Genomic DNA, 26,219 nt, shown 5'->3' with positions numbered 1-26,219 from the left:
TCCCTGTCGCGAATTGAATCCCGGCATTCAAATCGCCCACGTCGATCCTTGAGTCATAATTCGCGGTTCCTCGGATTCTGGAAACCGCGTTTTGAACTCTCGGATCTTCGGATTCTTGCGTTCACGAGTCGCGAGGTTTCCGAATACTTGCGATCTCCTTAAATCCTTGCATTCCGAGAGATACGATAAAAATTAACTATCGTATCGATCCGACTCTCCCTTGAGAATTTTTTCCCGCCTAAGTTCTTAAATATATATATATATATATATATATATATATATGCGCCTGAAGATTTTCGAACCGTGAGATTCTTGGATATTCGTATTGCGATGTTTCAAGAATCTGAATGGATCGTTAATGGACGACGGATGCTCTCGATATGTTTCTTACCCTCGAATTTCTAGGTCCCACGACCTCAGATCCCCCGCACAGAAGTTATTTGCGCACACGTCGTAATCGACGTCCGAGAATTATGAATCGAATTTCCGAAGTGAAACATTATACTTTTCCGTGATAGAAGAGAGAGAGAGAGAGAGAGAGAGAGAGAGAGAGAGAGAGAAGGCAGATGTCCGAACTTCGTGGTGTATTGTACGCGCTGATATTTTTTCGGTGTTCCGCGGCGATAGAGTGTAAAATTAGCGACAAGTAATAAGCGTATAAAGAAAAAAAGGAAAAATGAAGACCGCAGCCGGCGTTGGTATATACATAGAGATATTTACATAAGCAAAAAAAAAGCGACGTCGTAATGTGTATAGATAAAAATAATTTTGGGAGCGCGACGCGCGAACGCTGTGACGATGATGTTACACTCATGTTACTACCGCATGACGAATAATGACACGATTAATTATTATTAACGATTATAATTAAATATTGTCCCGACTATTATTAGAGAGACGTATGGAGATTTATTACTGCGACCACGAAAGCTCGCAAAGAGGAAAAAAAAAAAACTTTGATCTTTTATCGCAAGGAGGACGTAAAACCAAATATATAAGCGTTTGTAAGGCACATACGTGACACAAAATAAGTTAACGCGAAAAAGAGTTGCGCGCGCGAGAAAGAAAAGGAGCCGAGAGAATGAAGGAGAAAATGGGAGAGAAGCGAAAGCGTGAATGCGTGAAGAGAGAGAAAGAAAGAGAGAGAGAGAGAGAGAGAGAAGTAACGTGCGTGAGAAATATTAGTTCCGTTTTTGAGTGTTGAGAATGTTCATTTGTAATTGTTTAAATCTAATGAGAAATGTACTGTAAAACCATAAGTACTATAGGCACTAAAAATATATCATTTGTTGACATGAAAAAAAAAAAATAAAGGGAAACCGACTGTGTGGCATGAGTTCTGTCCGCCGGGGTCGACGAGACGGTAATACACGCGCACACCGGCAAAACATATATACGTAATTGCGATGCATATTGCGTGTGCGTATACGAATCCCGTGTAATTCGTTATTGTATATTTCTTTTTTTTTTTTTTTGTTTTTTTCCTTCCAAATGATAACGAAGCCGCGAAATTAGAAACGCGCGATGCGTTGTACCGTGCCCGTTTGTAAACGGAAGAGCGCACCGTCGCGGAGTCGCGGAGCGTCTCGATTAGGCGAGACGGTCTCGGAAGACGACGAGAGCGAGCATCGAGCTTCAGTCTAGCGTTTAAGCGCGCGTGGGCAATAGTGATGTAACAAATAGCCGTGTGACAAGCCGTGTTATCAAACTTTTTGTAGCAGAAAGAGACGGTACCCGTCGAGCTCTGCATCTCGAGGATCCTCCGGATTGAGGGTGCCATTAAAGCGCAAAGTGTGACAGATAGACCATTAAATGTTCATTTTGCCAAGTCGACCGATGTTCATTCCAGTAGCGCTGCGATTACACGTGCGCGATGCGTCTCCGTTACGGTTTTCCGTCACTTATCCGAGAGCGTTATTCACTTGTCTAAAGTTGCGCCGGGGCGGGGGTGGGATATGCCGACGGTCGCGGAAACGGCGAAGGGGTTTCGAGTATGGCACCGGGGAGAGGGACGGCACCATGAGAGAGGTAAGTGACACTTCGACGTCATTCACACGTAGGGATTTTAACACTTACGTATTTATTCGTTATTTACAGTTATAATTTACAGCCATAAAAAATCTAGATAGTACAGTTTGTTAATCAACCTTGCGAATAACATTGTTAAAATTGTATATAAGTTGTGTAATACAAAATACAAGTTATAATCTGTAATCTATCTTGGGCGAACGTTGGATTCGCTCGTGTAACACGCTCTCTAAATCTGCCCGCAGCTAAAACGTTCTTTTTTTTTCTACTCTTTCTGCAAATGTTGAAAAAATAGCGATTCCTCGCATTTTGCGGAATATCTGATGTCTGATTTTACAAATAACCTTTAACAGTAGTCGCCTGGAGTGACTTTGCGAAACGTATAAAGATTATAAAAATTTTATATATATATATATCTGATGTTATAATACATATTAAACATTAGAGATAGAGTTTGTTAAACGTGCCAATTCTCGATGACATCGGAAAGAGGTTGAGGTCAGAAAGGCACCGATTATGTCAATCATAATTAAAGGGCTTTCTCGGGGTCGATTAAGGGTTAATCAAAATAATTAGAGATATAGAACTCGCGATTGAAATTTTTAAGTCGCTTATAAAAAGAGTAACGTCAGCATTATCGCGTTAACGAATCAATTAGATCACTATACCGACTGTCGTTACTACTATTACTGCTGCTGTTGCTGCTGCTGCTGCTGCTGTTGCTGTTGCTGCTGTTGCTGTTGCGGTTGCGTGGGACTGCTAATGATCTCCATTTTCTGCTCGTCCTCTCGACTCGGCGAGTCTTGCTTCCTCTTCTCTTTGTCACTGTCCTTCGCCGGCGATGCCAGCAATACGTTCAGCAAGCCTTGCACAAAGTACGCATATTGCATTATTAATATTATTATAACATCTTATCAGGGTTGGATAAGTTAACATTTTGTTTAACTGAATAAAGTTAAAGTTAATGGCTTATCAAATTAATTTAATTACGTTAAAAGTTACGCGATCAAAAAACTGGGTTAAAAGTTGAAATTCAGTCTCATTCAGTTAAAAGATTAGATTAACTTGAGGTGAAATAAAAGTTAATTTTGAAAAGCATTATACGTATATCTATATTAAATTTTTAAAAAATATCGTAATTTTATAAAGTTAGATTACTCAAAACTATTATAGTTATGGATCAACAAATAAATTTAATGTTTTATTTGTAAATTAAATTTATATGAAATAACAAAGAAATGTTTTTTTATGCGCGGGTATTTTTTTTGAAATAATTTTTCTTTCATGTAGATAAATGTTTAACTTGGAAAAAAATAATAAATCAACGTTTACGTGTTTTCAAAATAAAGTTAAAGTTAAAAATTAATTAAATTAAATTTATCACCTTTTAACTTTAACTTTCAACTTTTTAATTAGCGCTTCGCTCATATATGTTACGACGCAATTAATCAGTCAAATTATTAATGAGCAAACAAAATCAGTTTACTCACCGATGTTCTCTCCTTTAAGCGACGTTCCTAGCGAAAAGAAGTTTCGATTAGAACATACTTGTCATTTTAAAAATTCAACTCGAGGCTCTCGCTAAGAAAGTTCGCGTTTGAATCGGCCGGTCAGAATTTAAAGCTTACCACTTTGAAAAAAAAAAAAAAAAAATCGAGATTCGGCGATTGATCCGAAAAACGAAGTCAATCCCGAGCGCGTCGCGGAATTTTTGGTCGCAGACAATTTTCACTCACCGTTACCGCGGTACTTATTCAGCTGCTGGTACACCTGTTTCATCCGTTCGATATTGATGCGCGAGCTCTTGCTGTGGTTCACCATCGGCAACGAGTACTCCTTGCCGATGATGCACTTGGCGGCGTGCTGCACACTGAGCGGCGCGTTCCAGGGCTCGTGAATGTATCTGGTCGGGAAGTTCTTCAACACCGGCAGGTAGCGCCTGATCGTGGGAAATAATATCGATCTTATCTCGAGACATTAATCCTTCATGCAACATATGAACACACGGAAAAGACGGTTTTTGTCCAAATATCTAAAAATTTGGCTAGCTACAGATCTGAAAACACTTCTGTTGGATTATTAAAATAATTTATGAAGAACATCCAAGCGTGATGAGCAATGCTGCACAAAGTTCTGGCATTGTAGCAATCAGTTTGAGCGTTCTACTTAATTATTTCGATGGTCTAACGAAATTTTTAGATACTTTAGCAAAACCGTTCTTCCCGTGCACACCTATACGCATAACATATCATCTGCGAATTCTCGGAAAAACGAAATAGACAATAAAAAAAAAAAATAAATTGTGCGTTGCGCGTTCGCTTGAGTATTTTCGCAAAAATACCGAGGGGAAAAATATTATAGTCTGCAAAAATATCAATGGTTGGATGATAATCGAACGCACTGTCGTCGCCGACGATTCGTCACGGTAATCTTTTGCACGATTAAGCTTTAATGGAGCTAAGCTGTTTAATGTTCCATCTATCTTGCGGCTGAATTTTGCTTCGCTTAGATTAACGCCTGATACGTTACAAATTAAGATCAATCAAGATTAAAATTTCCATTAGTACGGCCATCGCGTGAGCGTTAATCACTGCACCGATAGCATCGTGCACGAGATCGTTAGCGTAAACGCTATTTTGATGGGGGAAAAACGCCGATAAACGCGTGCACGAAATTTTTGACGGAATTTCTCGCGCACACGCCGCTCTCGAGGTTTTTTCCCCATTTTAAAAAGAATTTTTAAAAATACTGTTTTAATCGATTACCTGATGTAGTCGCCGTTCGGGTCTGCTTTTCTGCCGAATCGTACCGGGCAGTAGCAGTGGAAAAACTGTTGGAAGAACGAACTGCACGATAACCACATCCACATGCCGGCATTCACGGACCAATCGGCGTCTAAGAGAAGCTCGTCGAAAACCTCGAAAGATAAGCAATAGATACAATGTGAAACGGCTAAAATAGCTAATAAATCATGGATAGATGCCAATATTAAATAATCGTGAATTGCTCCACGATTATTTAATATCAGCCTCGATCTATCCATTAGTGTCACTTAACGCTTTTTATTATTACATGATTAAACAGATATCTCGTTAATTTTATCTTTTATTCCGGCGAATAAAAGCTGTGACTTACTTTTACGGTCGCGTTATACCGGTTGTTTTCTCGACCATTTAAAAATAATCAATATTTTTGGCACATTTTTATGAGCGTAATAATGTAATCCGTAAAAAAAAAGACAAATTCAATTTTATAGGATATGTTGACCTTAAGACTATCTACATTATCGATGAACTACATTATCACGTTAATGAAAATAAGCCATCTCATTTTGGAAAAAAAAAAAGTTGATTATCTCGAAATCTCGTAAAACAATAAGCATGAAGAAAAATACTATCATAACATTTGCCTTTTTGAAATAAACGATTTTTCTCTTCGTTTTCTTTTTTGCATTATTAAAAATAACAGAGATATTCAAAATTTTTGAGTTACAGAAAACAAACACCCTGTAGAGCGATCTAATAAATCAGGGCACGATTTCGAATTATTTAATATCAGCATCTATTTCTTATCGCTTTTTCTACATGATTAAATAGGCACCTAATTTTGTCTTCTATTCCGATAAATAAAATAAGCTACTTAATTATATAATATATACGGTTGCTTTGTAGAGCGACCAGTTTATTTATTTTTTAACCAAAGAGGTATATTATACTAGCGGATGCACCGCACGTATTTCCGGGAAAAGATTCTCGCAACAAGAAATATTCTTACGAAGTCTGTATATTAATGATAAGAACAAACAGATAAAGAAAGAGAGAGAGAGAGAGAGAGAGAGAGAAATTCAACGAACAACGCGCGTTGATTGAAATGCTAGGCATGCCGTGACATTTTACCTTCATTCCTTCCTCCCATGAGATCCAAAGGTCGCCCCTGGTCAAGAAACAAGCCACCGCGTGTCTGGCCAGGTGATGTATCCAACCCTCTTCCCGCAGCTGCGTCATGATTGCATCAATCCACGGAAATCCCGTCTGGCCCTGGAGAAAGTTTAGTGCGATCAGAGGACCTTCGAAATTTCGTGTCGCAATTTTCGCTGGCGCGATAAATACTAAAGTCCTACGAAAGCGTCATCGCGAGATGACAGTTTTCACTCGGAGATCTTTAGGATTATTTCTTTCGAATTATTTCTTCGCTGAGAAGAAAAATTTGTTAAAAAAATTAAAATATTTAATCCGATACGTGCAACTAAATATTGAGTTTTAATTGAGGTTTAGTTAATTTTTGGTTAAAAAATTTGATTGGTTAACATGAATGGATCGTATCTTTTTCGTATAACCAAATAATTTTGTTGAATCAATCCCCCAATGTTTAGTTGATCGTATCGGACTAAATATTTTAGTTTTTTAACAAATTTCTTTTCTTAATGTTCATACAACTGATAATCCCGCGAATTCGTGGAAATCAAAATGATCATTGTAGCATGTTTTTTTTTACTGTCCAGGTTCCTTTTAAATTTCATTACGCTGCAAGATTGCGAAGTGTGCTTCGTCTGTATCGCGCAAAGTATCACTCACGTTCGCCCACTTTGCGAGTGCCTCCACGTTCTTGTCCCATGGTATCTGTACGCAAATCGGATTGCCCTGCATCCGATCGAAATTTGGATTCTTCGTCGCGGCGCAGTAAAAGAATTCGCGCCAGAGTAGCTGCCCGTGCAACGATAGCGGCGGTACCGCTTTCTTTATCTGAAACAATATCGTTAAGGAGAACCCGAATTAATTACTCGCTTTCGAAATTGTCGCTTAACAAAATGATAAAAGTTACTTTAATTCTCTAGCAGCCTGCAAATGTATCAGTATAAATGTGGGCAGTTTTTAATTATACTAAAAAAATTAAAAGTGGACGTATATGTTGTATTGATCATTAAAGTGTACCACCGAAAAAGCTAAGTGTAGAAAAAGAATCACGATTAAAAAAAGAAAGAATATCTTGGCTTGTAAGATACTTTCGAATAAAATCAGTCAAAAGAAATTTTTTTTAATGACTAGTAAATGCGGCTTCTAAAGAATTAAGAATAAAGGATAGGCGGGATCAGATGGGAAAACTCGTTAATACTAACTGAGAAACGAGAATATTATTCCCTCATAACCACGAACTTCTTGTACGGAACAGCTCTTTCGTGACTTCTCGCTGAAATAAAAATCCCGCGGCGCAATTAACGCGTCCCCAAAGTTTCGTTTAATTATTACCGCAAAGTTTCGCGGCGAAAAGGAGAGAGAGAGAGTGGGGAGTAGATGAGCTCGCGCAAATCTCCCGCGATCAATTTTGTGCGCGATAGTTATATACATCTCGTATTATCGTTTCGCAAACAGCCTCCGATCGCGTCTCGTACCTTCTTGTACAGATCCGTGAGCTGATAGTAGAACAATCGCGTACTGAGACAGCCGAATCGCAGATAAGGCGAGAGCCCGGTCTGACTCGGCAGCAAGGACTGCGGTGTCATCTTCGGCCTGCCGAAGCTCGCCACCCACGCCTTCCTCTCGAGGTGACGCTCGAGCCTAGCTAGGGCCTCGCTCTCGCCGCCGACCCACACCGGCGGCAGCAGACTCTCCGTGTCGAAGCCTGTAACCGTAAAAAGAAAATTTGTACAGAGGCGAAAGCCACATTCCAATTTTTCGGCGAATCAGCAACTCTTGCTTGATATTCCAGTTATTACCTTCGTTCTCATTTCGCGTTAGATCGGAAAAAGCGTTTACGCATTCCTACACGGAGCAAGCAATTTCACTGTAGTATCTAAACATTTAGCTAGGTAGAGATCAGAAAATAATTTTTTATGTTGGATTATCAAAATTATTTTGTAAAATATTAAAGCACGATGATACGGATGCAAAAAGTTTTGACATTTTAATAATTGGTTTAAACGTTCGATATAAATTTTTTAATGATTCAACACAATTATTTTCAGATCTGTATTTTCGCACAATTACTCTTTCCCTGTATTCGATATACCGGAAATACCTCCAATTTTAATATTCCAATTAAGAAACAATGTTTTTGCAGCTCTTTGTACTTGATAAAATTTCGCGAGCGTAATAATTTATTTTTATTAATAATAAATATCTCAATGAATATCGAGAATAATCGAGCTTAATGAAATAAAAATCCGGAAAATAAAAAAAATTTTATTGTGCGCGTTAAAATATATATTGCTGCATAATTGCAGAAACTTATCGTGCATGGAAAGTATCGCGTTCTCGATTGTTTAACGCTCGAATGGTGCCTCGATAATTTCGTTAAGAAAAAAATGGACACGAAATATCGACCGAGGAATCTGTCAGTAAAATTAAAGAGTCGTCGACACCTCACCTCGTAGAGAATTGCAGAGGAAAAAAGCTTGAAAGCCTTCAGGATACGCGCTGACATTTGACAACAATGAAGAAGAAGCGAAATGACGAAATATAATGTAGCGAGACATTTGAAAGCGAGGGGACAATACTGAACTATAACGCGGAGCTATGCATCAACGGTAACGAGCTGTTGCGCCGCGCCAAAGACACTAAGACGCCTGACGCTTAATAATAAGAACAATCAGCCGAGGTAATTAACAATCGATCGGGGTCTCTTCGCCGCGGAGTACATAATACGGTTTGAACGTTACGGATTACAACGCGCTATCGGCGAGGGATGAATTACGTTATGCGAAATAATACCCGATTGCTCCCTTACGGACAGCGCATTAATGTTGCATCGACTAATCTACCGCGAATGAATTCTCCATGGCAAGAGCCACGGACTCGCGTTTAATTCGTAGTTGCCTGCGGCCCGGGATATTCTATTCGAAATGCATATCTCGTCCGAATATATGTGTACACACACACACACACACACACAGGTTGATTATTAATGAATATCCCTACTTTTTACCATAGGAGCATGATTTACCGACGGATACGTATTTCTAACATATTATTATATTAGAAATTATAAATGCGTGCTCCTATGGTAAAAAGTGGGGACATTAATAATCATCCTGTATAGTTCTACATATATATGCTCGAAACAACGCTCCGGCGTTCCAGTTTGCATCCATAACGTTTGACAACTTTTGTTCCTTAAAGAGGGTTAGTTTAGAGTTTAGCGCGAAAAAGTTTACTCAGAATTTTTCCAAAGAAAACTGCTGCACATATTTTTCTACGCTTTTACACATCTACTTGTACCTATTTAGTAAATGTCTACAAATTTTGGTAGCTTTTTAAAAAACGATTTTCACACAGACTTTAACTTTTGCGTATGAGTAAAATACATGTCTGTTTATCGTAGAAGCTAAAATTATTACATCTATAATTTAACTATTTTGTCATACATATTATTAAATTCAATCGATTTTGCTAAAAATTGTTTTTTTAGACCACTTTATTTAATAATTTTCAATGTTTTTTTTTACTTATTCCAAGCACAAAAGAATATGTGTAACAGTTTCTCTTTAAAAAAATTCCTAAAAATCAACCTTTCGTGCTCCAGACTGAAATATCCTCTTAATTTTAATAATCGACTTTTAATCGAGTGGAAGTCGATTTTTCTTTAATTAAGTTTCTTCAATCAATTTTCTTTAATCAAGACGAAGTTCATGAAAAAAAAAAACACTGTCGTAAAATTGTGGTCCGATATTCTGAGTCTCTGTGCCTTTCGATTAAGGATGAATTATTATTTTCACGATTTAACGGTACAGCAAACTTAACTCTGAAACGTTGAAACTTGTTCGGTAAAATCGATCTTTTCTCACCGAGTTCCTCGAGGGTGGGCACTCCATAATGGTCGTCGTGGTCGTCCTTTAGGGGTGTATAGGCGCTGCCGATGCAGGCGGCAGTCACCGTCGGTACCGGCGATTCCGGCGGGCCCATCCCGGCGACGACGTTTTGAAATTGATGGTAGGTCAACGGCGGTTTTCCACTATTTCTCTCTATGATCCTGAAACGCGCGACGACGAGGACGGTGGAGTCGCGAAATAGCTTGCGAACAATGGCAAAAGTCGCAACGTAATATTTAATCCTAGCGAGTGCACGCTCGGGTTCCACTTTAAACACTCAGCTACACGTATAATCAACTAACGTCTAGCTCAAAAGATGCCCTTCTTTTCTTTCAAAACGTCTCGTTAAAAATAGTTTCAGAATTATAATTTATAAAGAACTTTTACTACAATTCTGGAAATCAATTGCATGAATTAACAAATGATTTTAATTAAATAAATTTGCGTTAGCTATCAACGTCATTAACATTAGAACAATCAATAATTAACGTATATCTATTGTTGAAATATGTCATACAGATATCTTTGAAAAAGGGCTGAGAAAAGAGAAAGTAAATTGATTAGTTTAATCACACACGTTTGCAAATTGCAACAAAGGTCGCGAAAAATCTCGGAAAATGCGCCATTAATTTTGATAAATAGTTACACACCGATTATTTTGATTGTCACTCTAGTTCTAATGTTTAAATCTCTACATCATTAAATTTGACACGATCGATTAAATCGACGTCGAAAAGATTTTTTTCAAACTCACTCGTCAAGCTTGTAAAGAGTATGCGAGATCCTCTGGACCACCGAGATACCGAGTTCCTCACAGAGGGCCGAGATATTGTGATCTCGCACGCGGCCGAACGGCTCCGGATCCTCCTCGAAAGTCAGATTTGTCGTGCCCCATTCCTTGAAGAGCTTGGGGAGCGCGTCGGCCGGCTGTCCCCGGATCACAAACAGCCGGGAATTTAGTTTCCTCAGGGAACAATCCAGATCCTCTAAACATTGCAGCAGAAACCTGTCGAATCGCGCGTGTCAGAAAGCAAATCGATCAGGTGTCGCAAACAATTATTCTCTTTCGATGATCTTTTAGACAAACGATAAAATGTATTTAGACAATATAAAAATAATTAAAATATATATATATGAATTATTCAAATATTGGCAATTAGCGTTATAACCTTTTGTTTATTTTTTTTAACAGAATAATAACATAATAAAAGAATTGCTGTGTAAAAATTGAAATTACGATGCTACTTCGTTAAGTATTGCTTAAATTTTAGAACAATAGAGAAATAATTTGTAACAGCGCTGTAATATAAACGAACAGGCGTCTGTACAGAAAAAAATTAATATCAAATCAACAATCATTGTTTCATATGTAAAAAAGAATATAAATCTTCTTCGAAAAATTTATAATCTTATTAAACAGACACGATTTGCTTACATAAAGAGAAAAATTTTCTTGATGCAAGTAAAATGTCTGTTTAAGATTATAAATTCTTCCAAGATTTTATATTCTTGCTTGTATATGAAACAAAGATTGTTGATTTGATACTAAATTTTTTTTTCTGTGTATACATTCGTCATTTGCCATCGATTCATTTTTGGTCAATGTCGTCGCTAATGTCCGCCTCGTCAACCGTGATTCAGTAGAATTATCGACAACATCTAAGCGATTGCTTAGGAAACGGTTACATAACGCTTAATCAACATGACAAATGATTGACGACGAGAGCCGTGCACAAATGTCCGTCGCAGTAATACAACGAGATTACGTGATGCAACGAAGATCTACGGCGCCGTTTGTGAAACGGTATCGACTCGCCATTGTCGACAAGTTAAATAATCGTGACTCTCTACCATCCGCGATATCATAGAGCCAATAAGAAAAGCACGATATATCGCTAACACGATGATCTGCAGTGCGACGATGAAAATATTTGAATATTTTTGATGTTTATTCGCAACGAGAGTGGGAAAATCAAGAAATAAAGGAGAAAAAAAATAATAAAATGAAATAAAATGAAAAATTTATGGAAAATAAAATTTTTATTTACTGCACATTAAAAAAAAGAAGTTTATAATAATAGTTACAAAATATTGAGTAAAGTAATGCCAATTAAATATTCGAACAATATAAATAAAAGTAATTGTATTCTTTTCTAGATATTCAGTAAGTATTATCAAACAGCTCTTAAGAAAAAGCGTTTTAGTAAACTAATAAGCTGCATCAGTAATTGATGAAATATTTTATCATCAATTACTGATATAATAATTAGTTTTATTGAAACACTTTGTCAGTTCTTTTTATGTCTAGAAAAATAAAAAATTATTTTTGATTGTATTAACCGAAAATTTAATTGATGTTATTTCACTCAACATTTAGTAGCTATTGTTCTAACAAACTTTTTTTCTTCAGCGTGTTCTAACAACGATACGACGTGAGAACGGCGTGTTAGAGGCGCCAACGCGTCCCGCTGCAAATTATTCCGCTTTCAGAGTCGACTTGTATCGATCTCACTTCCGCGATCCGACCACAGGTCATTGCGGACGCTCACCTCCATTTATTGATGCCAACGTTGGTACTTCCGGCGAACCAAGGGTCCAGCACGAAGACGCACCGGAAAGTAGACGCCCCCGCGAGACCCTCCTTCAACGAGGGGTTGTCGTGCAGCCGGAGTCCCTTACGGAACCAGTGAACCGTGTGCTTCCCGCCGTCACCTCGAACTCCCGAGGCCACCCCCTGATCGATCTCATTGTTACTACTCCCCATCATCTTTCCTCAGTACATCCTTCGGAGAGTAGACATCCTCAATTAGTTGACTCAGCATGTGAAAGTAATTCCATTACCTTCCCACTTGCAATTACAGATAAACCTATTACAACATTACAATATTATATTGTTATATAAATTATCGAAACACATTTATTAATTACGCAGTGTTTTAGAAATCGTCTACAAACAAGTTTTTCACTAGTTTACTCGTAGTCGAATTCTCGTTACGTAGATGCTATTTTTCATCACTATTTTGCTTGAAATTTTTTAAATCTTGGCTCGAAAATAATCGTCACATTTTTTTGAGTAAACAATCACGTGGAGAGATTTTCACACCTCAATTAAAAATAATTGTTATCAACTACATATTATATATATTATTGATTGTCCTATAATTTATTAACACCCAATAATGATATTGTGTATGTAGAGGTAATCAATATTTTCTGAAAAAAATAAAAAAACCCAAGAAAATATTAAACAAACGGAACAAGTATGTCGGAAGAGAAACAACAAAATTAATTTTATATTATATTTCTTTAAAAAAAAATGAAGTAAGTTAATAAAATGCTTTTATTTTGAGTTTTCGTTGCGATTTTATATTTAAAGATCAAAAAATAGTTATTAAGAAAAAACTTTAATTTTTAATCATAACTTGTTTGTTCTAATCAGACCTTGGAATCTTTGAATCAAAAATAGGTATTTTGGATTAGTAAAAAAATTTATTGTGACATGAGCTTCATTCTTCCGACGCTGAAGTGTAAAAAAACACTTTAGGTAACATACGTACATACATATATATACATATGTGTGTGCGTGTGCGTGTGCGTGCGTGCGTGCGTGCGTGCGTGCGTGTGCGTGTGTGTGTGGGTGTGCGTGTGTGTGCGTGTGTGCGTGTGCGCGCGCGCGCGCGCGCGTGTGTGTATGTGTGCTTTAATAGCTAATAATTTATAATTGAAAACGCTATTTAGAATTAATTGAAATTAATTGTCATATAATAAAGTTTGATAGTAATATTCTTCAATCTTCTAAGGTAGATAAATCGTCCTCCTAGCTTCCCCGATTGGCTATTAATATCTGTAACTATTAGGAAATGCCCCGCGCTCCTAGGAAGTTTGAGAAATCCTAAAACTCACTCGACATTCGTCGCTACGAGAATCCTCTCCCATTTAGGGCAGATTAGGCCGAAAAGAGCGCGTCTTGAATTTCTTCGCGCTATCAATGTCTCAAAGAGGAGCCCGACGCGACAGTGCTCTCGAAGCTTGAAGAAGCGCGGCGCGGATCGATCCCCGTGGGAGCTCTTACAAATGTATCCTGCTGCCGCTCGTACTTGTCCGAAACGCGTGTTAGACGATACGTCTCTCTTCCCTTTTGCTTCGCCGCTAAGCCGGAAAATAAGTCGCACGGCGACCTTGAAGCCGGAAAACTTCCGCTTCGATCCCCGGCGGAGAGTCACGTCGTGCGGAAAATTCGATTTTCTCTGATGCCGCCGGACATCTACTTCTGCTCTCCCTCGGAGAGAGACCACACCTCGATTGGTTCACTCCGATTTGACGTTTCGCCATCCGCGAGGACAAAAATGATTATTAGCGCTTTGAGGGCTCGTCTCCGTCAAGAAGATTTGCGCCAGAAAATTACATCTTTTTCTCCTCAATTCCATCAGTTGATTTATAGGTAGACAATGATTGAAATCTCCTTAGTCACTTGCATTCTTAAATGCGATCTCTTTTATTTATTATTTTCAACACTTTTTTTTATTTTCATCCAATTGTCAACGATGCATCTTTTATTTGCATCTTTTATTTGAATCGAAGAGACTTTTTTTTTTAATAATCGGTTTAAACAATCAGTTAAATTTTCCTCAAAATACAAAAGAAAAACTCAATCTTTATTGTACGATTGTATTATTAGTTTTATTACGTATCTCAGAGATAACTTTGATAGTTTATTCTCCGACAAATCTTTGACATTCTATTCGTATCACGGCGCATAGAATTTTGCCGCGAAACACCGGACGCGCTATCGCGAAACTATTGCAACAACGTGGTTTTGTCACCGCGCAATGACTCATGCGATGTCGTGAACTCCATTGTAAAGGCAAAATTAGCGTATCCGTTGTATGCGAGAGCGTGTACATTATTTCGGATTCGAGCCACACTTATTGTTAGGACACGCGAAAAATGCTTTTCGGGAAAAATTTCTCTCCTTCCTTAGGACAGAGAGTTACAGGGGGTAGGAATAAATTTACAAAATAGACAATTTGGAAGATTAGATGCGCAATCTCCTTTACGATTCACGTTTCTATTTATTTGCTCCCCACAGAGATATAAAATGTCATAGCTCTAATTTTATATAAACTCTCTCTCTCTCTCTTTCTCCCTCCCCTTCTTTTTTTTCTTAGATAAAACCACTTTGGTATTACACAGATGAGGGCAATTTTTTTTTTCTTTTTTTTTTAGATAAATTCAATCAGCCATCGTTTCCAGCCTTCGACAAAAAAAAAGCGCAACCCGCAGGTCCGCGATTTCGTGTCTCACGACATCGAGGGTAGTTAACGAAATCTCGACGGGGTGGCGAATCATCTCCGCGAGGTTGATTTCCCTAGCAACCGAAGGGGCCAGAGAGCGACACGGGTGCATTAATTTTATCCCGCCAGGCACGTTTATATCCGCTGCACCAGTGGCGTAGCTAACGGTCTCCCACGGCAGGAGTAAAGCCGCGTCATTTTCGATAGAAACATTGGAAATTAAAGATGCTAGAAGTAGAGACGTCAGAAGTTAAAATCTACGTGCATATGTTATGCTTCTCACCACCTTTAAAAATAATAACTCTCTCTGATTCACTCCGATAATCTGCGCGCATTCTTCTTTCATTATTAATGGTCAATTATTAATGTCAGCATATAGAGGTGAAGATGGAGCAATTTATTATTCCGGGGCGAATGCCGTCAGCAGAGCAAGGTAATCAAGATCGATCCTTTGAAGTTCCTCCGCAGACGGGGGCGGAATAGGCGGTAAGGGAACAACGCGGGGGGGGGGGGGTGAGAGTGACCTGAATGTTGGTTACGCTGCTGCGCTGCACCCCGTTGCATCGTTCCGCGCGAGTTCCGTGTGTGTCGTTTTCCAGCAACGGTAACGAAACCGCCGCGAGATTAGCCCTCAGACGCGAGGGCTATCTTTTGGTGCGTTATTCATGAGCCGAAGGGGACGAAGGGGGGAGATCAACGTTCTGCAGTAATTTATTGTGGAATTTATTCCGCCCGCGAATAAATTCCACAACGCGAAACGCGAGTTCGTATACGCGGACAGCAAGGAGAATGTTGAAGTACAGGGTGCATTAATGCGTTAATCAACAATATCTTCAAGAGGGATTTCTCTTAGTATTATGGTAAAAGTCAGTCTTCAAGTGGCATAACAGATTTATCAAGATTGATAATTGATTCAATGTATACAGCTAGAAAGCATGTACATACATTTATGCGAACACTTGTTCATTTATTCTGATAATCCATAAGCTCGCTGGGAAATGGCGATTTTACACTGTAAAAAAATTCAGCAAATTTACATACAGTAGATGTAAAAATTACACGATTAGTTTTGTGAATATAAAAAAACAATCATGTAGTTTTATAGAAATTGTGTAATTCCATCAAAAATATGTAGATTTGCTTTTATCGAGTAAATATATCTTATTTTATTTTACGGAAAATTACGTATATAACAGGATATTTGAATGTAACTATTTAAGTTTTTGTAACATTACGTGATACAACAATATTCCATACATCGCTGTAGAATATAATGCGATTAACGTTCATTGTGCATGCGTGAAAATTCTGTTCACCTAGCATCACCATGTGCGGGCACAGTAAGTAGTCATTCTATTGTTTATAACATGTATGATAGAGAGACCGTATTTGAATCTATAATATGTTATACAATTGCATAACGTATTGATCTTATCATTTCTATAACTTTCCATACATGTTGTACATTTACCTCCGCAATCTGCTTAATTACGAATTTCAAAATTAATCTTACCCCTGTATATTGCAAATTTACGCATGCATGAAAATTTACAACTATTTAGTAACTTTACATCTATTATAGCGGGTAATTTTGAGAAAATTCGTTTACAGTGTACGCTCGAGAGCTCGACACACTTTAAAATAAAAGTGTTTTGTATCTGTGGCTATAATTACAAAATAATTATTAATGGCTCCATTTTTTATATTAGTTATTATACAGTACCAAAATTATATCACTTTTCGATTTTTGGAGCATAACTTTTATCGAAGTGTATCGAATGCACTCAAAATGTTATAGTAAATTCTTGATGAAAGGTACACCTCGCATATAAAGTATAATGAGATTTGACAACATACACTATGATCTTTGAATTTTTTATTAATTTTTTCATAGTTGCATTTTTGTACTTTTTTTGTTTTTCGTGTCGCAATCATTGTTTTTACCACCATAACCTAGTTTTAGCAGTTAAATTTAATATTCCACATTATTTATACTTGTTATGACTCAAAATTAATTATGATTCAAATTTTTTGGAAATTTTAAATAAAAATAATTTTCCACATGTTGTTGTTTTTATTATTTAATAAAAAGTTATTATTTACGTAAGTTATACTTATCATTAAAATATATTATGATTTAAGAGAGATTCGTGCCTTTTAAAACAAATTATCGAAAGGTGATATAATTTTGGCCGGTACTGTATAACAAGAGTGACAGTAACATACTTACAGTGTGTCATATTGACTAAAAATATAGTTGCAACTGCAACTATTTTTGCATTCAACTATAAAATACTATTTAATATTATTTGACTATGATATTTAAAATACTATAATTATTTTACAATTAAAGAGTTCACTACAAAACTTGAAGTTGTTCAGGAAAAACAAAAAATTACTATATATTTATTAATATAATAACTATACTTTTCACCTTGAAATAGTACACTGTATAAATGTGGTAATTTTTCTCGGAACATATAATAGAATATAGAAATAAAGTTGTAGATTCTACTTAATATTTTAAGAAACCATTTAAGAGAAACAGATTTTTTGAAAATATCTGGACTTGTTTGGTTCTTGTAAGAATTTTATATTTATTACCTATTTATCCCAGAGTTTACATTTACCTTTCTTTAGAACATTAATAATGATTAAAAGAAAAAAAATATTATTTAAAAGCAACAATTTTTATTTACAAAATTTTACAAGTTGCTCTTAATAAAAATATCCTTTTACATATTTTCTTTAAATGTAGTAATTTTTCTCAGAACGTAGAAAAATACATGCACGAACAAAGATTTAGGCTTTAGGATTATTATTTTGAGAACTTCATTAAAAAATAATGAACCTGTAGACATGTTTACAAGATTCAATTATAATCACAAATACAGAACACTTTTCTCTCATTGTCAGTGCAGTGGAACACCATTTGACGCCTCAGTCTCTCCGCCTGTCTCGTCTTTATCTACTAGATGCTAAATGACCCGCTAGGCGACTGATCCGTGTCTGTTTTGTGGATTCCACCGCTGGCGATTCTCTCTGCTGGTACATTAAATTATTACGGACAATTGTACCGGGTCCCATTATATCGTCGTCATGAAGCATCAACATCGCCGCGACTCGTCCGTCTTAACTCCATTTAAAGTTCCGATATTACATCATCGCCGCGTGTTTCACCGCTGCCGCATGGAGGCGGCGAATATAATCGAAATTTATCGTTTTTTGATGGAATTATCTCACCGTCCTCCGATATAACTTCTCCCGAGAAACTTTCTCAGAGAGAAAGAAAGGGAGAAAAGAGCGTGTGTTTGTGTGTGTGCGCGCGCGCGCATATGCGAGGCACTCAAGACGATACGATACGATACGATACGTCGTAACTCGGCGAACACGATCATCCGCCGCCTGATCATCCATATAAGACGTTTGTGACCGTCGCGTCGGTTCATGGTAACGTCGCAGCAGTTTTCCCGAGAAAACTCTTCCCGTGAAAGAGACCACAACAGAAAAGAAACTTTAATTCCGACACACACACAAACACATGCACACACACACGCGCGCGCGCACACACACGCACGCACACACACGTACACGCGCACACACACGCACACACACACACACACGCGCACGCACGCGCACGCACACACACGCACACATACACACACACACGCACACACACACACACACGCGCGGAGAGAGAGACTATCGGAACGGCAAGGAGGCGGACTTGTTTCATGTCGTAAGATTAACTTTAATCTCCCGAGGGGCTTCCAGCGTAAGCGACACAGTACCTTTAAATATTTGTGCGAACTTTAGTTCACCGGATTTTCAAAAAGGACATTGTCCTCAAGTATTTGGCGTGCAAAAAGAGCGTGGTCGTCGAACAGGGAAGAAGAAAGAAAGGTCAGTTTTTTTCCTGAAATATTCATGGAGCGCAAAAATGCGTTTCCGCAAAGTGCAGCCTTCTTCTTGCACTTGCGTCGTGGCGTCGCTTCTCACGCTGAAGTCACAAGTAGACACGCCGCTGAAGAGCTATGAGAAATTCAAGAGTGGATACACGATTTTGCTGAAGTATCTCTAAAAATTTATTTATGAGATACAGATCTGAAAATAATTGGTGGATCATCAAATTAATTATGAACAGTAATCGGTCATATTTAAAGTAACATTATTTAAAATATGTATTTAAAATAAAATCAAATAGTTATTTAGTTTTGATTTTAATTAACTACTTGTGATTTATTTCTTATTTTTTATTTTAAATAGAAATCATAAAACGACTATTTAATTCTAAATAAGTATTTTAAATAAGTGTTTTAAATATGTTTTTACTGCTGGTTAATTTTGATTGAATTTCTTTATTGAAATAAAAAACCAAAATCAATGTTGTAAAGTAGCAGTGGATGGCTCGGTGAGCCTACTTGTTTGACTTCCATTAAAGAGCTTTAAATATGTATAATGCAATTATAGTTAAATACGTGAAAATACTTAACAAATAAACAAAATCGTGAAAAACTTTTGTATTTGAAATTTTTATTTAAAATACACATTTCTTTTTTTTATATTTCAAATTTAGAAGCTTCCAAAATCTATTTCTTATATTTTAGATAACTTTCTAGAATCTATTTTATATATTTTTTTTTTATTTCAATTACGTCGCGTCAGTTATTTTATTGATCTCTAATTAACGAAGGACGTTCAAACGTGAGATGAGCAGTGCTTCAGGAAAGTTTTGACATTCAATAACCATCTCAAGTGTCCTACATAATTATTTCGATGTGGTTCAACAAAATTATTTTCCGACATGCATACGGCTAAATTTTTAGATACTTTAGCAAAACAGTTCTGAAGAATAAAATGTAGCGAGCACACATCGGGAAAGGGGGAGGAAAGCAGTTTCTGCCAGACTTGAGAAAGAGTTAATCACGCGTATCGCGTATCGCGTAGAATTAGCATTTGAGCAAATGATCCATATAAATGGAAAAAAAACGACGTTGCGTTCCCGCCCGCCACGCTGACATAATCGTCCTTTCCTCGGCTCAGATTATGATGTAAGCGGAACACAGCTCTCCCGCTCTCTCGACGTTCGCGATAGAGTCGATAGAACGGCGCGTGCACTCGCCTTTTTACTGACCGCAGCAGAGGCTTCCGTCCAGAAATTCGAGACGTCCGGTGAAATAAGGGCTCAGCTAGCCTCTGCCACGTGTGCATTTATTTCTGCGTAGTTAGCAGCTCGCCTCTTCCAAATTTTAATATAACACTGATAGAAATTTCTCTGGCTCTCGCTCAGAGATTTCTGAAGTTCCTAAAAAGTCCCCTTTTAGAAAGTGTCCCTGATGATTGCAATATAAAAAAAAAATATAACGCAACTACTCTACACGAAAATCGATGTAATAACTTTTTTATTTTTATCAGGATCGATTGGATTTTATTTTTACTACAAATGTTGGAACACTCTCTAGAAAAGTAGATATTAAACGCCGAGAAGCAAAAGATATATTTGAAATCCGCTTAAGAGATTCAATATGTGCAGCGGCAATTTTTTTTTTTTTATTTTTCATTCGCTGAAAAAAAAGCTTCGGAGTTACATTTCAGTTGCTTTCGATAAATTTTACTCGAATGAATTATCAATTCGATATAGCCTTGTTTCCAGAGGGATAAAATTCTAGAATGATGGCGTGCGTCGAGATATTGCGTAAGATCATCGCCGACGACGATATTTAATTATAGCAGCGGCGATTAACGTCGTGCAAGCGTGTAAACACTTGTGCATCGAGTTACGTGTAGAATGCAATTCGCGCCGGACAGCTTATTGTTATCCCGCTTCCGGGATATACCCTCGATAGAAGAGTACTCCGCTAACGATTAATACAATCAAGACAGGCGGGATTTTACTTATTGCATATAAATTTAATTAACCACCTGTGGCGCCTCTCGTACTATCGCGGGCGATAAATAATTTTTGCCGTTAATTCAGCAAATTTTACAATTCATTTGAATCCCCCTATTCGTTTTAACATCTCGTGCGTTTCGTTTTCACGTCGATTTCGAGCGTGCGACTTTCATCTTTCGCATCGCCGCGAGGGAAATTTTCACGCGTGAAACGCATTTCGAGGCACAAGATCGTCGCGTTTAGGATCTCTTTACATCGTCGCGTGATGACGTTCGTCGAGTGTCGCTGCCGATCGAGTGACGACAACGGGGGCGATCCTCGAGAGAAGCTCGACCGCACTTCTGGGGGTTGAGCTTAATACTTTGATGGATCAGCGTGTTTACTCGCAACGACACGACAGTGACTAAACACGCATCCGCCGTCGTTCCGCGTTTCGTTTTACGTGACAAAACGCCGCCGGCGCTAACGAAAAAGCGCGAGCGACATTTCGGCAACCCCTTGTACGCGTTAATTGATAAGGGTCGAGAGCCGGGACTAAGGTGGAAACATCTATTCCGTTCCGAAAGCGTCCCACTCGTAGAGTAAACGAGTCAATAAGTTAAACTGCCCCCGGGGACGGTTAAACACCTGTTCCTGGCCACCGACCCGTTTCGGTGTCCAACGCACTCGAATGATGGAAACCTCCCTCTCGCTCTCTCCCAAGTTCCCGTGACATTAATGAAAGTAATAATTCCGGGATTAATAGTGGAAATTTTTCTTCCACGAATTCTACCCCGAAAATTCTTAATACTGCATTTTCTCGTGATGTCAGGTCAGGTGACAAGGATTAATTAATTCTTCACGTGACGACTGATGGATTACGCCGCATACATTATTCATCAATTGCCAACGTGTTGCGGATTTGCTTGGTTATTTAATATATTTTTAATTGGAGTTTTTTTTTTGTTTGTTTAACATCTCGACGCGTGAAATTAATCTGTTCAGAACCGTTGACGACGAGTTGAGCCGAAAGATCTGTAGAGTTATCTATATCTAAATAACTCTAATTAATTTTTCAAGCGAAACTTTCTCAAGTTTCAAACGATCTGGAAATATTAATATCCATGAAAGTTGGAGTAAAGAAATTGACAATAATCTGATTAGCTCGTATACAAATTAACAATAATGAGAGAGGCCAGTGAACGAGCAAAAATTTCAGGATGTTCGTATAAAGTGTAGTTTGTATTTAATAATAATTTTTTGTCACAGACGTTTCGACTTTACGGAGTCTTCTTCACTGTGTATATGACTTTTACATTAAAATGCTAACAACTTTTTTCGATGCGACCTAAAGTTCGAATATTCGAACTTTAGGTCGCATCGAAAAAAGTTGTTAGCATTTTAATGTAAAAGTCATATACACAATGAAGAAGACTCGGTAGAGTCGAAACGTCTGTGACAAAAATTATTATTATTACAAACTATTATTATTAAGTACAAACTACACTTTATACGAACATCCTGAATTTTTTGCTCGTTTACTGGCCTCTCTCATTATTGTTAAAGAAATTAATTTTAGAATTTGAAAATTTATAACACATTTTTCACGCAGAGTCTAATCTAAGCAAAAGAATCTCTGTAAATTATATGATTGATTATATATTAATTGTTATTTTAAATAGGAAGATTCAATAATCATGGTACAATCAAGAAAGAATTCTTCGTGAAAAATAAAACGAAAATGTAGAACAAAAATTTTCCATGTGAGACTGTTTTAGAGGAAATTATGTAATTTGCAGTAAATTAACTTAATTATATAATTGAAAATATAATTAAATAATTAAATATGTAATTGAAGGGTTTCCTACAAAAACAAATCTATTTTTTTTTAATTGAGTTATTGTGCCAACATGTTAATCTAAAAGCCTAAATCCTCGTTTGTATTTTTATTTTATGTCTGGAGAAAAATTATCACATTTATACAAAGAGAAATATAAAAGGATACTTTTGTTAAGCGCAACTTGTGAAATTTTGCAAATAAAAAGTGAAATAATTATTAATTTATATTTTAAATAATATCTTTAATAGTATAAATATGTTATAAAATATTAAGTAAATAATATGTAAATTACATTTAAAATTTTTTCTCCTTTTTATCATTGTTCGTATTATAAAAAAAAGAAATATAAAATATTATGATAAATATAAGTACAAAATTCCCACAAGCACCAAGCAAAAAAGGTCTAGATGTTTTTTTTTAATATCTTTTTAAATGGATCCTCAAAATATTAAACGTACAATTCTGTTCTTATACTTGTTTCCTAAAAATTTAACTTTCTGCACTGAAAAAAAGTTTCTTACGTTCAAATCATTTCCTTCATTTAAATAAATATTATCTACTATAAAATAAATTATTTTTAAATTTAGTAAATGTTTTTTTTTTTGTTAATCACGAAAATAATGTTACTTGAAAATGAATTTTTTTCCAGTGTAAGCTTTTTTTTACAGAAAACCCTTCAATTATGATACATATTAATCGTGATAACGCTTAATGGGCCGGGGGAGCCGGGGAATCATCGAAACGCCTCGATCCCTCGCTACTCGAGCGGATCGCAAATCGCGGATGTAACGCAGCCGCTTTCTCTCTTACTTTCGTGGAAGCGGCCAGTGAAAGTCGAGTTAGCCGGAGTACCGCGACCACCGTCGCAGAAATCCGCGTGCATGTCGAGCCCACTACGAGGAGACCTCGCGATCGGCTCGCCGCGATGCGCGCATCGCAACGCGACTGAGTTCCCGCTGGCGATTTAAGCGAGGCCGCGAAGCCCTACGGCCGACGACGATGGTTCCCGGACTACAGCGGGCGGGCAAAATCAATTCTTCGAGGGACTCAAACGTCGGTGGTTGAACAGTTCGTCAGCCGCGACGCACGCTGATCGACGACGCTCATTTCTCTTCACAACTTCTTTGATTTCACGTCATCAAAAGTTCAGCAAATTCAGCACGATTCTATCACCAGCACCACCGATCGTCGAGCGAACTCTCTGTTAGTAAACTCTCTTCTTTTTCGATTACGCGCGACTAATAATAATCGATTCAATGATTCACTCGCGACACTCGCTGCGTCGACGGTTTGGTGCACGCCAAGCACGTTCGCGCGCTAATCGCCGCGTCGCCCGTGACGCGGACAGTCTCTCGCCGATTTTTCTAATTCCAGAAGCGCGCGTCGCACGATAACGATAATTCACTGTTTACGCGGAATTCTACGCAAAAGGTTCACGGATCGCGCGAGGATCGCGCATCCTCGTCACGCGCGCGCGTTCTCCAATCTCGCGGCGCTTCCTCTTCTTCTATCTTTTTCTTTTTTTTTCTTTTACGCGATCTCGCACGAGCGCCCGAGGGAAGAGTCGCGGGACTGAAAAAACGCACCGCACCGCGCTAAGAACCGATCGCATATGTGAACGCGATAGTCGAAAGGGGCCGATGGACGAGGGGGCAGCGTGCAGGAGCGTGCGGGGGTGATCGAGCCACGCCGAGCGCAACGTGACTGCCGATCCGCGGCGGATCCAATTGGCCGCGCGGGTCACGTGGTGCCGCGGTCACGTTGCAGCCGCCGTGGCCGATGTAAAGTGCACCTCTCGCTCTAGTCGCTCTCGCGAGCGGACACTTTTCTTCGTCATCCGAGGCATGTCCGACTTGTCCGAGGCCGTCCGTGTTTACCACCTCGCTCCAAGATTTCTCCGAGATCCAAAGTCCCCGCAAGACAGCCAATATTTCCAATATTTTCCTTCGGAAAAATGTTTTAGAGATCTGCAAGTTCCTCTCCCTCTGGATCCTCTAACGAATCTCTGAAAGATTTCAATACGTTCTAATTACCGAGCGAGTTTTTATTTTATTGCTTTTTTGAGGAAACTTTTAGCACATGTGTCATACACAAACGTCGATCAGCATTTCTGAATTACAATTGAATCAACATTTCAAAATGTAGATTCAACATTGAGAAGACATTATAGAAATGTCTAATGTTATATATACATATGTGTAGAGCAGACTTACAAAATGCTTTTTGTCCAAAATTTTAGTTTGAGTATTTTTTGGGGAAATTTGGAAATTGATTTTTAATATTTCTCATTCTACTGATAGGCATATTATTATTTTTTTAAAGCGCGTAGTTTTCTTATGATTTTCTTCGTTGTTTCCTAAAAATTATAAATTTTAGACAAAACCCATTTTGAAAGTTTACTGCTCATATACATATAATATTATTTTTTCTCAATTTTTAAATAATAATTTGTACAGATTGAATGTTGAAGAAACATTCACACTTTGACATTCGACTTAGCAACATTCTTTTTTTATCATTCTGTATTCAGTTTTAGGACAGAAAAAGTGATTACGTTGCTTGAAGAATGTTACTGTAAATTTAATAGTAATTTTGTATCTTATTAAAAATTGTCTTAGGACGTTTAATACTGAATTGGAAAGTTACTGCCAAGAATTCGAATTTAGAATGTCGGGAAAGATTTGTCCTCAGTATATTTTGCAATATAAGTTCTCGGTAGAATCTTCTAACATTTGAAATTAAGTTTTTTTTTTATGTAAATGATAATTTAATACGAATTTTAACAAGAGCACTGTAATTGAAAAAAAAAAGTGTAACAAATTGGAAATCGACTAAAGGGCTGCTTAACAATTCTGTTCGTGCAATAGATTTCCAAATAGAAAGCAAATTACCTCAATGCGGCATGCGTTTATGTTGTTGCACATCTAGCGATTGACAAATACGTTTTTACACATTTTACATTTTGCGTAACCATTTGATATCGATTTGAAGCGCCGCGGGACGACTATTGATCTGGCAAAACCTGGCTTGCGTAACGAACTTGTGTTTGCACGATTAAAATAGGCTTCGTGTGTTAAATGAAACATATATATTTAACTGTTCATCACAGAGAAAGAGCCCATCGATCCAGGACAATGCACGGTTTATCGCTTGGCTCGCATAAAAATTCAACCGAGACGTCGCTTTTACATACAGACGTATATTGCACTTACCTTTGAATTAATTATGATTTAATTAAAAATCTGTAATTACCAATGAATTGATATACATACATGAGAAAAAAAAGAGTAACAAGTGGCGATTAAGGGCGATATAAATTCGCGATGGACGAATCATGCACTGAGAAAAAAAAATTGGTTGAAAAACTAAAATATTTAGTCC

General features: G+C 37.5%; 1 protein-coding gene across 2 annotated transcripts; it reads right to left on the bottom strand.

Moving 5' to 3' along the window:
• Positions 1–2,057: 2,057 nt before the first annotated feature.
• LOC105204008 (cryptochrome-1) lies at positions 2,058–24,860 on the bottom strand. 2 transcript variants are annotated; one of them, XM_039450633.1, is made up of 11 exons: positions 23,647–24,860; positions 12,382–12,698; positions 10,587–10,838; positions 9,809–9,993; positions 7,418–7,647; positions 6,603–6,770; positions 5,925–6,065; positions 4,794–4,945; positions 3,765–3,967; positions 3,519–3,545; positions 2,058–2,893 (listed from the first exon to the last, which is right to left on the bottom strand). In XM_039450633.1, the coding sequence occupies exons 2-11, from the start codon at positions 12,597–12,599 to the stop codon at positions 2,715–2,717; spliced, it is 1,755 nt and encodes a 584-aa protein (XP_039306567.1). In that variant the 5' UTR covers positions 12,600–12,698; positions 23,647–24,860; the 3' UTR covers positions 2,058–2,714. The 2 variants fall into 2 exon arrangements, with proteins under 2 accessions (XP_039306567.1, XP_039306568.1); XM_039450634.1 differs by lacking the exon at positions 23,647–24,860 and adding an exon at positions 13,736–17,168 and having other exon boundaries at positions 12,382–12,699.
• Between the last annotated feature and the right edge of the window lie 1,359 nt (positions 24,861–26,219).

The sequence above is a fragment of the Solenopsis invicta genome, chromosome 6, assembly GCF_016802725.1.
Source record: "Solenopsis invicta isolate M01_SB chromosome 6, UNIL_Sinv_3.0, whole genome shotgun sequence".
NCBI classification, from domain to species: Eukaryota; Metazoa; Arthropoda; class Insecta; order Hymenoptera; family Formicidae; genus Solenopsis; species Solenopsis invicta.
Note: the sequence above shows the minus strand (reverse complement) of the source record. Positions and strands in the feature narration are given on the sequence as shown.